General features: G+C 36.1%; 2 protein-coding genes across 2 annotated transcripts; both read left to right on the plus strand.

The window, feature by feature from the left end:
• Positions 1-4,235: 4,235 nt before the first annotated feature.
• Positions 4,236-6,593, plus strand: LOC126656899 (uncharacterized). Its single transcript, XM_050351523.1, has 5 exons — positions 4,236-5,197; positions 5,324-5,547; positions 5,640-5,642; positions 5,726-5,817; positions 5,892-6,593. Exons 1-5 carry the CDS (start codon positions 4,236-4,238, stop codon positions 6,591-6,593), a joined length of 1,983 nt encoding a protein of 660 aa, XP_050207480.1.
• Positions 6,594-8,432: 1,839 nt separating this feature from the next.
• On the plus strand, positions 8,433-14,371 carry LOC130014825 (uncharacterized). The gene is made up of 9 exons (XM_056103771.1): positions 8,433-8,505; positions 11,142-11,282; positions 11,396-11,438; positions 11,537-11,598; positions 11,652-11,712; positions 11,869-11,980; positions 12,094-12,144; positions 12,611-12,663; positions 13,359-14,371. The coding sequence occupies exons 1-9, from the start codon at positions 8,433-8,435 to the stop codon at positions 14,092-14,094; spliced, it is 1,332 nt and encodes a 443-aa protein (XP_055959746.1). The 3' UTR covers positions 14,095-14,371.
• The last annotated feature ends 285 nt before the right edge of the window (positions 14,372-14,656 follow it).

Below are 14,656 nucleotides of genomic sequence, written 5' to 3' on the forward strand. Positions count from 1 at the left end.
CCTTCAGAGTGAAGGATTCATTAAGGTTTTATATCTATATCTTGGCCAATATGCACTTTTAATCCTTCATCTCTTTAACTTAAACCATTTCGTTTTTAAACTTTCTATTTTAACTTAATCATTACTTTAACTCAATTACGTACGTATTATTTATATCCAAATAAATAATACGATTCTAAAATTATTATTTCCCGTCAAAAATCCTCTAATTTCTATTATTGAGGCTCAATTGGCTAATTTACATTTTAGCCCTTAAACTTTTCCAAAATTACAACTTAGCCCTAAACGCATCCGCGTCCAAATTTTAAAAGGTCTCCAATTGACCTGAAACTTTTATCACTACTACAATAAAATATTTCGCGGATCTTGGCGAAATAATTCTTATCTCAGGATTTATAATTTATTTTATATTAATTTTCGAAGTTATTTTCTTAATTTCAGCTAACCCTCTTAATAAGTATTATTCTTTACTCCCGATATAATTAAATTAAATCATTCTTAATTTAATTTATCGAAATTCACGACACGTGGCACGACTTAATTATTTTAAAATATTTAGGGTATTACACGTTCAAAGGGCGGTTCAGGGCCGGTTCTATATTTTTTTGAACCGTGATCCGGCGGTTCCGAACCGGAATCGCCGGGTTATGAACCGTGGCCACCTCTACCAATCCGGCTTTCAAACTTGTGTATCATAGTTAAATAAAGAGCAAACTACTCTAAGGCCACCACTTATGTCATAATTTACAGTTTGATATCTCTTGTTAGAAAATCAAACAATTTTATATTTCAGTTTTAATTTTACAAACACTTACACCTCTCTATTAAATATAAGTACCAGATTGTTAACGGGATTAAATATGAGGTACCAAATTATTTCTAAATGAGTTACCAAATAGTTTGAAAATGAGGTACCAAATCATTAATGTTATTGAAAGTGAGGTAACAAATCATTTGAAAGGGAATACCAAATTATTAACGGAACTAACATAAACCCCTAATTGTTGACCACTACTTAAAATCAGCTAATTCGCGACCGAAATTAGCGACGGATGCTAATTTTTATTACCAACGGAATTGGCGACGGATCGTGAATCCGTCACCAATTCTCCAAAATAGTGTGGCGGGAGCCTACCCGCCAATTTTGCCCACTGAAATAAGCGACGGATTTTGTAATCCGTCGCTAATTCCAAAAAAAAAAACATTGGCGAGAGCTAACCAGCCAAATTTACACACTGAAATTAGCGACAGATTTTGTCATCCGTCGCTAATTTTATAGTGTTGTTGAAACACAGCGTTTCAAGGGCTATATTTAGCGACGGATTGTAATCCGTCGTTTGCCCATGAAACGTTGCGTTTCATTTTTACTGAGATTAGCGACGGACTACAGTTCGTCGCTAATCTCAGTAAAATAAATCGGGCTGAAGACCTTTCTTCTCACTTCTCTTTTTCCCCAATATTCTTCTCCCGCCGCCGTCCAGTTCAGACCTTTCTTCTACCTATCGCCGCCGCCATCTAATCCTCCTTCGCCGCCGACATCTAATCCTCCTTCTTACTTCTCCGCTGCCGCCACCATTGTTGCCGTCGCCGTCCAGTTCAGCCCCACCTTTGCTGCCACCTCTGTCCACCTTCTTTCGCATGCCGCTGCCGCTTCCGGTCCAGGTATGTATTCTTCTCTATTTTTATTTGTTTGTTTTAATATAAAACATTAGGTTTTTTTTATTTTGTTTGCTGCCCATTTCCAGCCCGCCACCAGCGCCACCGCTGCCGCCACCATCTTCAGTTCTGGTCCAGGTATAGAGATTTAGGTTTGCTAATATAATTAGATTTGTTATTTAATTGGATTAGATTTGTTATTTAATTAGATTAAATTGTTAGATTTTTTAAATTTAATAATTAGATTTATTATTTAATCTCTTGAACACACGTAAATTATTATTTAATTACATTTGTTAATATAATTAAATTGTAAATTTAGGTTAATTAATTTATAATTAGTTAATACATTAATGTTAATTTTATACCTAATTATTAAATTTAGGTTATTTTATATTAATTATGTCAATTTGGGTTATTTGATTAGGTTAATTAAATAGTTTAATTTTAAATTGATTAAATTATAAATGATTAGGTTAATTAAATTGTTTAATTTTAAGTTGATTAAATTTTGAATGATTAGGTTAATTAAAATTTTGAATCTAGGTTAAATTCAAAATATTTTAGGTTAAATATTTTATTAGATTAATTGTATTGTTTATTCTTGTTTAATTTTGTTAAATTAAGTTAGTTAATATGTAATATAAGGCAACCTATAATTTTAATTTATGTTAATTATGTTAATTAAATGAAATTAACATAATTTATTAACAGTATGTTTAATTGGAAAAACTTTGAGATGAAATAATTTGTTGGTTATGTTGGAATATGTATTGTTTACTTGCAGGCTTTTTCTAAAAAATGGGTGATGCTCATTTTTAGAGAAAATGTTGCCGGTTTTTTTTAAATATTAAAAACTAATGAAAACTTAAACCTTAGGATTTTGGTGCTGATAGTCGTAGACTGTTTTCGCACTAAATCGACCGTTCTCAGGAGTCCTCTCATTTGCGGTTCTGCTCTTCAACAAGTAAGTGTTACTGCATTTTGTATTTAATTTTAATTAGTTAAAGTAAATTGAATAACAGTTAAATTTCTTTAACAAAGATTTTATTCCCACCGAATAAAATCTTACCTATCCGTAGAAACCCGTCTCGTGTATTCAAAAGATTGAACGACACGGGATTGTACGTGTGTACATTTCGTAAAACTGCTATCGTCTGCGTAATTTGATCACGAAAAAACATATATGTATGGATATTTTATAAAAATATTTGGTAGTTTTCTGGCGTATGTTCTCTGGGTTGCTATTTAATATAGGTTGTGTAACGCTTATTCCTTACGGAATATAAAATGAGTGTTACACACCCTATATTATATAATGCACCTGGGGAACGACGCCGGAAGGCTGCCGAATATTTTCACCGTATTCATACATAGATCGTTATCGAATTATGGGGCGCCAATTTTGCGAAAGGGATAGGACCCTACCCTTTTAGCAGTCAATTACATTGACTTTGCTACGGTGAGCTTATAAACCACCTAATTGGACCTCCTTCAAAAATGAATCCAAACGGCAGTTGGATGTATACGAGGCATGACAGACGCTTCCTGACGCCAGATTTTTTCCCTAATCTTGAAGAGTTTGTGAATTTTGTTGTACAACATCCCGAGTGTATGAGTGGAGAAGAGATAAAATGCCCATGTTCTAGGACAAAATGTAGAAATACGAATATTCGAGATGTAGAAGTTGTGAAACTACATGTCTTGCAATCTGGGTTTATTCCAGATTACTATGTCTGGATTCACCATGGTGAGGTAAATGTCCCTCCTATTCAGCAGCCGGTTAATGAATACAATTATTATAATGAGGGAGGGGGAGATTTAAACTCCGGTCAGAGAATAGTTATTGATGCTGCTGGTCCCGAAGTTTTTTAGGAAGAAACCCCGAATGAAGAAGCTCAAAAGTTTTTTGATAAGATGAGTGCGACAGAAGAAGAAATATGGCCCGGAAATAGCAGACACTCGCCCTTGCCGGTCGAGGTTATTGATTGCTGTTTCTACAACTGTATGATTTACTGGGGGTGGATGAGGATTTAACCCATTGTAAAGTTTGCACATTTCCTCGGTGGAAACCTGTTACGAAAAGCAATTCGGCCAAAAGAAGGGCTAACGTTCCGTATAAAAAAATGTTTTATTTCCCTTTAACTCTGAGACCGCAAAGGTTGTACGCTTTCAAAGCCACGGCTAAACATATGACATGGCACGCCGAACATGAAATGGAAGATGAGAAGATGTGTCATCCTTCTGACTCTCCGGCTTCGAAACGGTTCAGTGAGTTGCATACAGACTTTGCAGACGAAACAAGAAATATCTGGCTAGGCTTATGTACTAACGGGTTTCAAACATTTGGTAGTTCTGGGTCACAATATTCTTCCTGGCCAGTTATTGTGACGCCGTATAATCTGCCTCCTGGCATGTGCATGAAGGATGAGTTTATGTTTCTGAAAATACTTGTCCCGGGACCCGGAAATCCAAAAAAACGTATGGATATTTTCCTGCAGCCATTAATAGCGGAGTTGAATCAGTTGTAGGAATCTGGAATCCGGACGTATGACATTCAAAAGCGGCAGAATTTTCAAATGAGGGCGGCACTTATGTGGACAATTAATGACTTTCTCGCTTATTCAATGTTGTCTGGCTGGAGCACATCAGGAAGATTGGCATGTCCGCATTGTATGGAAAATACTGAGGCTTTCACGTTACCCGAGAGTGGTAATCAATCTTGGTTTGATTGCCACATAAAGTTTTTACCTACACGTCACCATTTCCGTCGGAACGTTACGGAATTCCGAAAAGGCAAACAAGTAAGGCAGAAATTTGGAGGTGTGAGGACTGAAGATGAAGTGTTAGCAGAGGTGGACGGTCTGGGGTTTAAGAGGGCCTATGAGAATGATGCTAAGGCTACGAATGATGAACTATCTAAAGACCGTGGTTGGAATCGAAAGAGTATATTTTGGGATTTACTGTATTGGAGGACAAATGTGATCCGGCATAATCTCGATGTCATGCATATTGAGAAAAATGTATTTGACAACGTTTTCAATACCGTGCTTAATATACCTGGTAAGACGAAAGATACGGCAAAATCTCGGGCAGAGTTGAATAAAATTTGTGATCGTCCTGGCCTGGCACAAGATGAGCAAACCGGTAGATATCCAAAGGCTTTGTATACTTTGGACAGAGATTTAAAAAAGATTTTGTTAGAATGGATTCAAAAGTTAAAGTTTCCGGATGGTTACGTGTCCAACTTGTCTAGGTGCGTTGATTTAAACAGTTTAAAGATGATGGGCATGAAAAGTCATGATTGTCATGTCTTCATGCAACGACTTTTGCCAATTGCTCTTCGGGAGCTTATTCCGGCAGAAGTGTGGGAGCCTTTAACAGAGTTGAGTATATTCTTCAGAGAGTTATCTGCCACATCGCTGAAAAAGGCAGATCTTGAAAGATTGGAGCTTGATATCCCGAAGATACTGTGCAAGTTGGAACGTATATTTCCGCCGAGTTTTTTCGATTCGATGGAACATCTCCCCGTACACTTTCCGTACGAAGCTATGATGGCAGGACCTGTTCAGTATCGTTGGATGTATCCGTTTGAAAGGTAATATTTTTAAAGTTCTATTTCGTCAACCGATAATTAGGTAAATGAACTAATGATTTGATTATGCAGATACCTGAGAAAACTCAAAAATAAGGTAACAAATAAAGGCAGAGTGGAAGGAAGCATTAGCAGCGGATATCTATTAGAGGAAACAACAAAATTTGCATCTTTCTATTTCAAGGATGGTGATCCGATGCTACCATGTCGGATGCAAAGAAATGAAGTTTGCGAAATGGACGTTGATGATGATTTCGATAGATTATCTATTTTCAAACCGAAAGGGCGACCTGTAGGTTCTTGTCGGAAACAGATATATGGATGATGCTGAATATGTTGGTGCCCAAAGCTATATCCTTCTGAATTGCCCTGAAATCGAACCTTACAGAGAGTAAGTCTTAATATACACATTTAAGTTCAGTATTGAAGATTTTTATACAAATTGTATTAATTCGCTCGTATTCTTGTAAATAGAGTTTAAGTTGTATGAAATCAACCCCGAAATTATACAGACCGAAGTTGTAGTCAAGTTGGAGAGTGAATTCTCCTTTTGGTTCGAGCAATATGTAAGTATTTATGTTGTTTTATCGTCGTAGTTGTATATATTATCGTGTTGATCCGTATAATAATTGTGCTATAGGTGAAAGACCCAACTGTCTGTACCAATCTCTATATTCTAAGTCTTGCAAAAGGACCGCTTAGATCGGTCAAAACATTCAAGGGGTACTGTATGAACGGGTTTAAATTCAATACTGAAGAATATGGGGAGGATCGGGTTACAATGAATAGCGGAGTCTGTGTAAAAGGATCACTCTACGGCCCGGCTGAAAGCGACTTTTATGGAATGTTGACTGACATTATCGAGTTAGAGTATCCAACTCTACCAATAAAAAGGCCGTTTTTTAAATGTAATTGGTTTGATCCTACGAAAAAGGTTGGTATGATAGTCCATCCTCGGTATAACATAGTGGATGTTAACCACAGAAAGAGGTACAACAAATACGAACCTTTCATTTTAGCTGAACAGTCTGATCAAGTACATTACTTACCTTATCCTAGCAAAAAGCGGGACAAGAAAGATTGGTGGGCAGTATGCAAGATAAAAGCTCGCTCTGAGCTAGACATGCCTAAAACAACTGTTCCAGCTTTCCAAGATGATAGTGAAGAATATCCGCTCGATGTCATAACGAATGACGAACCGACAAATTTAGTTGATCTGAATGGCGAGGCGGACGAGGCTGCATTACACAACCCTCCAGTAGTAGAGACGGAAGATGATTATCCACCATCCTCATCAAACGATGATGACATTGGAGCGGAAGATGATATAGAAATTGCATGATTTGTTCTGATGTCATTTCTGTAGAATTTTGACTTTTATTTACGTTTGTTGATGTAGTAACTTTATATTGTTAAAATATTATGTGTTATGGTTTTTATAATAGATGTGTTTATTTTTTTCTTGTCGAATATTGTTTTGTAATCTTTTTGGCAAATATGAGAGGTTCAGGTTCTTCTTCTGCCGGCCGAGGCAAGGGTAGGGATATAGGTCAAGGACGCGGACGTAGACGCGGCCGTGGCGACCCAGAGCAGGATCCACCTGAGGGCTCGGATCTCGGGGCCGAGCAGCAGGTGCTAGCGGGTAGACCCGCGCGGGAGAGCGGCGAGACAACCGCAGCCACAGGACCAGCCGCCAGCGACGGACAAGACTGGGAGGGTTAGAGTTACACTTGATGCTGCAATGTATAATTGACAACTTTAAAAAAAAAATTATTTCAAAAATGTGAAAACTAAGTGTTTTTGTGATGTACAGAGAAAGGTTACTAGATAGCAGGAACGACAGCGGGAACGCATCTAGGGCGATCTTGCCCATTTTTTGATTTAGCTGGTTCGCTGAGGGTTCCTCGTGGAAGACGCTGACAACAGAGCATAAGGGCGTCTACTTCGAGGAGTTTAAGGTTGTTAAATTAATATTTTAAATTCATGTTTTACTTTCTTTTCGATTTCTAATTGTTTTTATTAATTAATGGTTTGCGGAAGGATTTTTGCTGGGACTCGACCTACCCTGAGGACCTGATTAGAGGGGTCTTCTACCGACATGCGGCTAATCGGTACAAAGATACTCTCCACAACATGAAGCCGGATTAAAAAGAGGGCAGTGTTAGTGCTGATATTTGGGCGTCATGGAAGCGAGACTGGGATACTGCTGAGGCTAAGAAGAAGTCTGAGATAGCACGAGCTGGATGAGTGAGCCGTCCGGAGCTGGCACCGGACCGGTTCGACATACCGCAGGATCGCGATCGGCTACGAGGCATAAGACAGTTATGGTATGTTTTTAATATTAATAATCGTGTTATATATTCTGTTTATCTACTAATTAACTTTTTCATTTCATATGATAGACTGAGGAGCTCGGTCGAGAGCCCACTTTGGCTGAGTTGCATGTACAGTTGCACCTGACCAAAGCTGATCGGACTGTCTTCGTTGACAAAAGATCAAAGGATAAAAATGTAAGTTTATTTTAACCTTAAGTGACTGTTTAATATGATATAGATGTAACTTTATATAGTTGTTTATAGGATGTTTACATGTTTGTTGTGGGTGTTGTGATTGCTATTAGTATAGTTGAACTGAGTTGTCTGTAGTTTTTGCAAGATGTCCCTGAAAATTTGGTAATGATCAAATTTTTGAGAAAATGCTGCCGAATTTTAGTTAGAAATGTAGGTTTAAACTTATATTTATGAAGTACTTTTACAAAGTTTCACTAAACTATAAATTTGTCTTTTTTTTAATCTCAGGACCGTTTCCAGGCAGAGCTTGCTGCAGCGGCCCAGTCTCAGGCGGCTAGGGAAGGGAGTTCGTCGACTCCAGAGCCGATCGACGAGAACGAGCTGTTTTTGTCTCTCGAGGCAATCAAGAAGCAGCGACTCTACGGTATTGGTTCGACTTCAGCATCCTACGTCGGCCAGAGCAGCCGATTGCGCCGCGACAGATCATCTCAGGCACAGCAGCAGGCGGTCGTTAGTGAGGAGATCGAGCAGCGCATTGCTAGAGAGGTTGAGGAGCGGCTCGAGCCTCGGATGCGTACTGTGGAGGCGGGTTTTAAAGAGCGGGTCGAGCAGCGGATCCGTACTGTGGAGGCGGATTCGACGAGCGAATCCGTACTGAGCTTGCGCGGCTGATGACTACACTCCCACCAGAGTTACGACCGCAGTTCCCCTCACCTCCACCTCCACCTGCTGATAACACTACTAGTTTGGAGTAGTATAGTATTTGGACTTGGATTTTGTAATACAGTTTGCATATTTTGACTTATTTAGTATTTATCGAATTGTATACTTTTTATCGTTTATTTATATATAACGGTTTCGATTTATGTTTATTTGTGTTTCAGTTTATGTTTATTTGTTGTCTATCGTGTCTTTGATTAGTGAGTCAAATGGTCTATTAAAAAACAGGGAAAATCAAAATATGCCGAAAAACGGGAATTTTCTGCCGAAAAAATAAATAATTAGCGACCACATATGAGTTTTTAGCGACGAAATTTCCGTCGTAATTTCCGTCGCTAAATTGCTCTAAAAAACGACAAAACTGGGCTATTTAGCGACGGATTTTCCGTCCCTAAATAGCACAGTTTAGCGACGCAAATCCGTCGCTAATTTAGCGGCGGAAAAATCCGTCGCTAATCAGTCGGTATTTGGTCGGCTAGCCCGACCAAACTTCCGACTTAACCGGGCCAAATTACCAACGGATATTCCGTCGGTAATTTGGCGACGGTTCACTTTATTTAGCGACCCAAAATGTGCCGGCAATCCGTCGCTAATCAAAATTAGCGACGGAATTTAGCTAATTAGCGACGGAAATTGGTTGATTTCTTATAGTGGACGGAATTAAAAGTGAGGTACCAAATCGTTTGATTTTCAAACAAGAGGTACCAACTGAAGATTGTGATAAATATGAGGGATTTTAGAATAACATGCTCTTACATTAGTCACTTATAAACTTTTTAGTCAATAAAATCGCAAAACTTGTCTCAAAGTCAAAGACGTGTAATTTTAATATTCAAAAGGGTTATTGGTGTCCAAATTAAAACTAAACTTGAGTGTGGAACAAATTTTAAAATAAAACTTGAGGTTAACCAATTTAAATAAAAAGAATCAAGATAGTTTTCAAATAATGTTCGAGTGACTTGATTTATTTAGACTTAATCATACTAAAAATTTAATATTTTTTTATTATGTTATGAACTTTTAAAATCATTAATTTTATCTCAATTTTCAATTTTTAGTTTCAATTGTACCTAATTTTTCAAATTGAAAAAAGTTCAAATATATCCTTCATATTTAATACGTAAACTAAATAAGCCCTTAGCGTTCTAAAAATGTACCAAAAAAATATACTAATTTTGAATCTTACAATTCAATTTTTATATTCCAAATTCATGAAATTTAAATATTTTTTGAATAAAAAATTTGAAATTTGAAATCCAAAACTAAATATTTAAGTTATAATTAATTACAATTTTTTATTTTTTAATGTTTGAGTTTTAAAAGATTGAAAATAAATAAATAAAGTGAACTGATATTTTTCATTTTTTTCAAAATCAAAAGACATATTTGAAATTTTTTTAAGGACCTATATAGACTATATGTCATATATGAAAAATATATTTGCACTTTTGTGAGAAAAAAAGTCCAGTTTCAAAAATGGGTACTATTGCAAATGAAAATTGAAATTAGGATAAAATTGATGACTTTAAAAATTTGAGATATAATCAAATATTGTAAAAAACAGTGAGGTAATTTTTGGCTGATTAGTCCATTTATTTACCGTCAATATTGTTAAATATATAATTTGTGTAGCTAATTAGTATATATTTTTTATTTATTCTTTATTATTGTAATTCACTCATAAAATTCTAATCTTCATTACCAAATTTGAGTAGATTATAGAACTAAAGGGGTAATTAATCTTGACAGTCGTTGAACTTTTTTTATTTTAGTCACTAAATTTTAATATTATTCTTTTTAGTTACTGAACTTTCATCTTGTTTTTTTCGGCTAAAAATGCCTAGGTGGCAGCCGGAATTTGACATGTGACAGCTGGATTTTGCTAGTTTTATTTTAAAAATTTATCAATCACGCATAGTTTTAGTTTGGAAATGAGTTTTGAGGCCAGTTATACATACATGGCAGGTTTTCATGTAAAAACAAATAAATTTCGGTTGTCACCTAAACATTTTTTGCCGAAAGGAAACAAAATGAAAATAAAAATAACAAATAGTTACTAAAAAGAAAAAAAATTAAAATTTAGTAATTTAAATGAAAAAAATTGAAAGTTTAGTGATTTTCAAGATGAACTATCCAACTTAAAGATATTGACTTATTTTAAATATTTTTAAAATTGAGATACCATACAAGGCTAATTTTTTCCAAATTAGAAACACATTAGCTTATAAATTATGGCTTTGCTTAGTGCGTCCTTGTCCAAGAAAACTTATGCCATTAGCTTATAAATTACCTAGACTACATGCTACAATGCTCTAAATATATGTATGTGTATGTTTTTAGTAAATTTAAATTGGCTAAATCCATTTAGAGACCCTTATACTATATCATTTTTATTCAAAAAGCCCGTGTACTATTTTTTTGTTCTTCAGGTGCCAGGTCATTTTGAGGGACTGGAGGAATAAAAAAATCGTAAGTAGAGGGACTGAAAAAAACTAAAAAAGGATCTGAAAATCAAAAATTATATAAGTAGAGGGATCTGAAGAATAAACAAATAGTACATGGGCTTTTTGAATAAAAATGATATAATATAAGAGCTTTTAGATGGGTTTAGCCATTTAAATTTAATAAAAATATTAGCAAACCACTAAATTTCATTGCAGCTGTTTGGGCTGAACAATGGAGCCTTCATGGTGGCGTCTGTGACAATGGGTTTGGTGAATATCGGTATGCAGATTATGCTTGTCAAACTAGCTTGTACTTGTCTCTAGTCTCAGAAGTTTGCAGAAATGTGCTTGAGAGTGGTATTTCTGGGTAGCATTGTGCACCCAGAAAACCAAGTATTTTGCAGCAGCTTGAAGAGGTGGTTGTAACTGCCACCGATTAGTGCTCAGAACTTATTTAACATCTTTGGCAGCAGCTACGTACTGTGACACAGTTGCTAAAGACTGGCCTGCTGGGTAAGTTTACCTTGTCATCTGCTTTACAGTAATGTTCTGCTGATGCATGGAATTCGTCCATCTGATAAAAATTAAAAAATTTGGCTCCGTATGACTAGATCTCCATCCAAATGTGCGACGTGGATGGTGACGACAGGCTTCGAGTATTGCCATTCAGCATGTCAGTCATATAATTTAGCGCATGGAACATCACTCAATTGCTCATATGATCAGATGAAACCCTCTTTAGTGGGGTGTGCATCTTTCAGTCATCCGGTGGATATAGAGCTGGATTGTATTACCTGAATAAGAAATAGTACTAATTTGTAATTAAAGCAGTAGAGTAGGCATATTATTTCATTGAACCTCTCATACATCTTTGTTTCCTTCGTTTATTCATAACGTTTCGTCTGTGTTTTTGCTATGGTTTCTATTAAATTATCTGTTGCAGCAGTGAATATACTTTTAAAAAGAATGCCGACGGTGGAACAAACAGTATAATTATTGTAACATATGGACAGTCAATTGCTGCTATTTTCTTGGATATGATGCGGGAAATGTACGTAGCATCTCATCGTCTTTCATTTACTCGCAAAATATAACTATGCTAGAGCATCCTGATAACGTGAGGTGTCATGGCAGAATTAATTAAGTATACCCCATCTCTGAGTTTTAGTCTATGCTGCTTCCATCTTGTGACTGTGTTGCCATTTTGAGAGAAGAACAGGTTGGTTGAAGTAAGAATTGGCATAATAAAAAAGAAACTTCATTCGAGATCCTGACGAATTCAGTATGTAAGAAACTAAAGTCAGTGAGCATGAAACTGCAAATTATTTGTTGGTTAAGCATCATAATTAACGCTAGCATTGGGGTCGAAAGAAAATGCTTAAGAGCTCAAAACTCAAAGAAAAATTGAAATTGTGATACTCATACTATAAACTGATTCATCATTAGTTAATTGGCTGAATTATATATTATAAATAAAGACATGTATTTGGTGTAGCATTAATCAAGTGCTATTTAAAAATCTCGAGCTGGACGAAGAATTATAAATCATTTTAGTATGAAGAATATTACCAGCCAGTCGTAGCCTAGTGATAAAGAGTGTGTTTGTTGCAAGTAAACAAAAAGACTGAAACTAAAGATGTTTATTAAATGTAAGAAGCTAATTAAGCATATGTTGAATTGTGCAGGATGATGAAAAACAGCAGATATGGAAAACTAATCTCGCATTTACTCCTGAGTAGTAAAGAACTTGTACGAGCTAATTAGTTTTCATGTTAGATTGACTTGGATTTTGATTTAGTAATAAATTCTAAAATGTTGGTTAAACAACACCAGAAAGTGTAGTGTATAGTTTTGGTTGGATGGATGATTTGTAAATATCCATAACTATTTATAGTTCGATTAATGGTCCGAAACTGATTTTGTTACAAAGGAGGCAAATGTGTGGTATTTGATAGTAAGCAATATGCATATTTCTCAGCTTACGACTCATGCTCTAATGTGGATGTGTTGCATCAGTGCAGATGTATAATCATCACATAAAAAAAATTATAATCCACAACCAACTGAAAAATGAACTCTTTAAAATTTAAAATCCACATAAACCAAATTTGTACACCTCCTGAGTATATCAATCATCACCAAGTAATCTTTTACTATTGAAATAAATAAAAAAATGATGGCAACTGATTAAGTAGAAAGCCATTGATGTTCTTCTGCAGATAACTTAGAAATTTCGGATTTTATATCAAAAACTTCTTCACCTCACCTTTACATCACTAGGACCCCGGATTAGTTACAGCGTAAGCATTATTATAATCTCAAAACTATTAGCCTATGGGATGAGAAAGAGAAGAAAAATTCCAAACGCGCTAGTCGACATTCTCAAGTTATTCATCCAATCCGATATATGACGAAGTATTTGTATACCTGAAATTGGAGTTTTGGTGCATGCATTATTTATACTGTGAAACTTCTTCACCTTACACTTACCCTCTTTCCATCACCTGATGCTGCTTTTAACTGTGATACTTGCGGCTGCAACAGCCATGGCTTCAGCTATCATTGTAGCCATTGTGATTTTGATATACACACTTGTGCTCAAAACCCGCTTTTCGTAACCAACCGATATCATCCTCATCCACTTCAGCTCACCTTTAACCTTCCTTATCAAACTGAAGGTTTCTCCTGTGATATATGTCAAAGAATAGGATCTAATCATTGGCTATATCGATGTGCTACCTGCGAGTTTGATGCCCACATGGACTGTGCAATGGGTATCGTCTCGTCACCTTTGAGTCAACCTCAGCCTCAGCTTCAGCATCATAACTCCTTTCCTGGAAATGGGAGTCATCAATATCAGCAGTATGGGAATGCAGTAATGAACCCACTTACAGGGCATAGTGTTTATCTAAATAGCCAAAGTATGGGAGCTATGCAAGGTGGCTATCAACAGCCGGCTGTAGTGAATAACAATAATAATGTTGTTATGGATGCAGTGGTTCAAGGGTTCGTTGAAGGAGCAGCGCGACAAGCTGGTCAGAGCTTTGTGCAAGGTCTTATGGGTAATGGTGGTGGTGGTGATAATGCTAGCAGTGCCTGTGATTCGTCTTTCAGTATAGGATCTTCAATTCTAAGCGGTGCTTTTGGTGATTCTTGTTCTGAAAGTTAGATGATTAAAACGGTGGTCTTCCAATTTAACAAACCTGATAAAAGAAATGATGTTTATTCTATGTTTTGCATGTAGCAGTATATGCGCAAATGCAGCATTTAATCATTCTTGTAAATTGTAATACTCAAAATTGATACATACCAGAAAATAATAGGAGTTGATCAACGTTGATGTAAAATTGCAACGAACATTGTATTTCGATGTCTCATCCCACTATTAAATGCATTCTCATAGCTTTTTTTACAGAAAATATGAAACAAAGTACATCTTTTTCACCTCCGCCTGCAAAATTATACTTGCTTTATTGTCTTAGTCATTATGTAAATAAACTAGATGAAAACGGCGCGAGCGATCCGAAATAGGTACCAGCAGCTGATTCTTCAATTTCATCATACAGATAAATATTGTTTGAAGAGAACACTGCATCGAACAACTAAATCAAACATCAACTACAACTAATCTCACATTTCTTCAAATCATGCCAATTTATAGATTCCATCTGTCACTAATACGACGGACATTGTTAGAATGACAAAGCAGCAGTTGTATTTCTCTTTCTAAG

Source organism: Mercurialis annua, linkage group LG7 (assembly GCF_937616625.2).
Source record: "Mercurialis annua linkage group LG7, ddMerAnnu1.2, whole genome shotgun sequence".
NCBI classification, from domain to species: domain Eukaryota; kingdom Viridiplantae; phylum Streptophyta; class Magnoliopsida; order Malpighiales; family Euphorbiaceae; genus Mercurialis; species Mercurialis annua.

Excerpts from the sequence above, each read along its gene's own strand:
- LOC130014825 (XM_056103771.1), top strand. The coding sequence starts at position 8,433 with ATGACTACACTCCCACCAGAGTTACGACCGCAGTTCCCCTCACCTCCA. Across the intron at positions 8,506-11,141 it reads ACCTGCTGATAACACTACTA|CTGTTTGGGCTGAACAATGG; the intron begins GTTTGGAGTAGT and ends ATTTCATTGCAG. Across the intron at positions 11,981-12,093 it reads ATATGATGCGGGAAATGTAC|TCTATGCTGCTTCCATCTTG; the intron begins GTAGCATCTCAT and ends TCTGAGTTTTAG.
- LOC126656899 (XM_050351523.1), top strand. The coding sequence starts at position 4,236 with ATGAGGGCGGCACTTATGTGGACAATTAATGACTTTCTCGCTTATTCA. Across the intron at positions 5,198-5,323 it reads CATCTCCCCGTACACTTTCC|ATACCTGAGAAAACTCAAAA; the intron begins GTACGAAGCTAT and ends TTGATTATGCAG. Across the intron at positions 5,818-5,891 it reads CCTTTTGGTTCGAGCAATAT|GTGAAAGACCCAACTGTCTG; the intron begins GTAAGTATTTAT and ends ATTGTGCTATAG.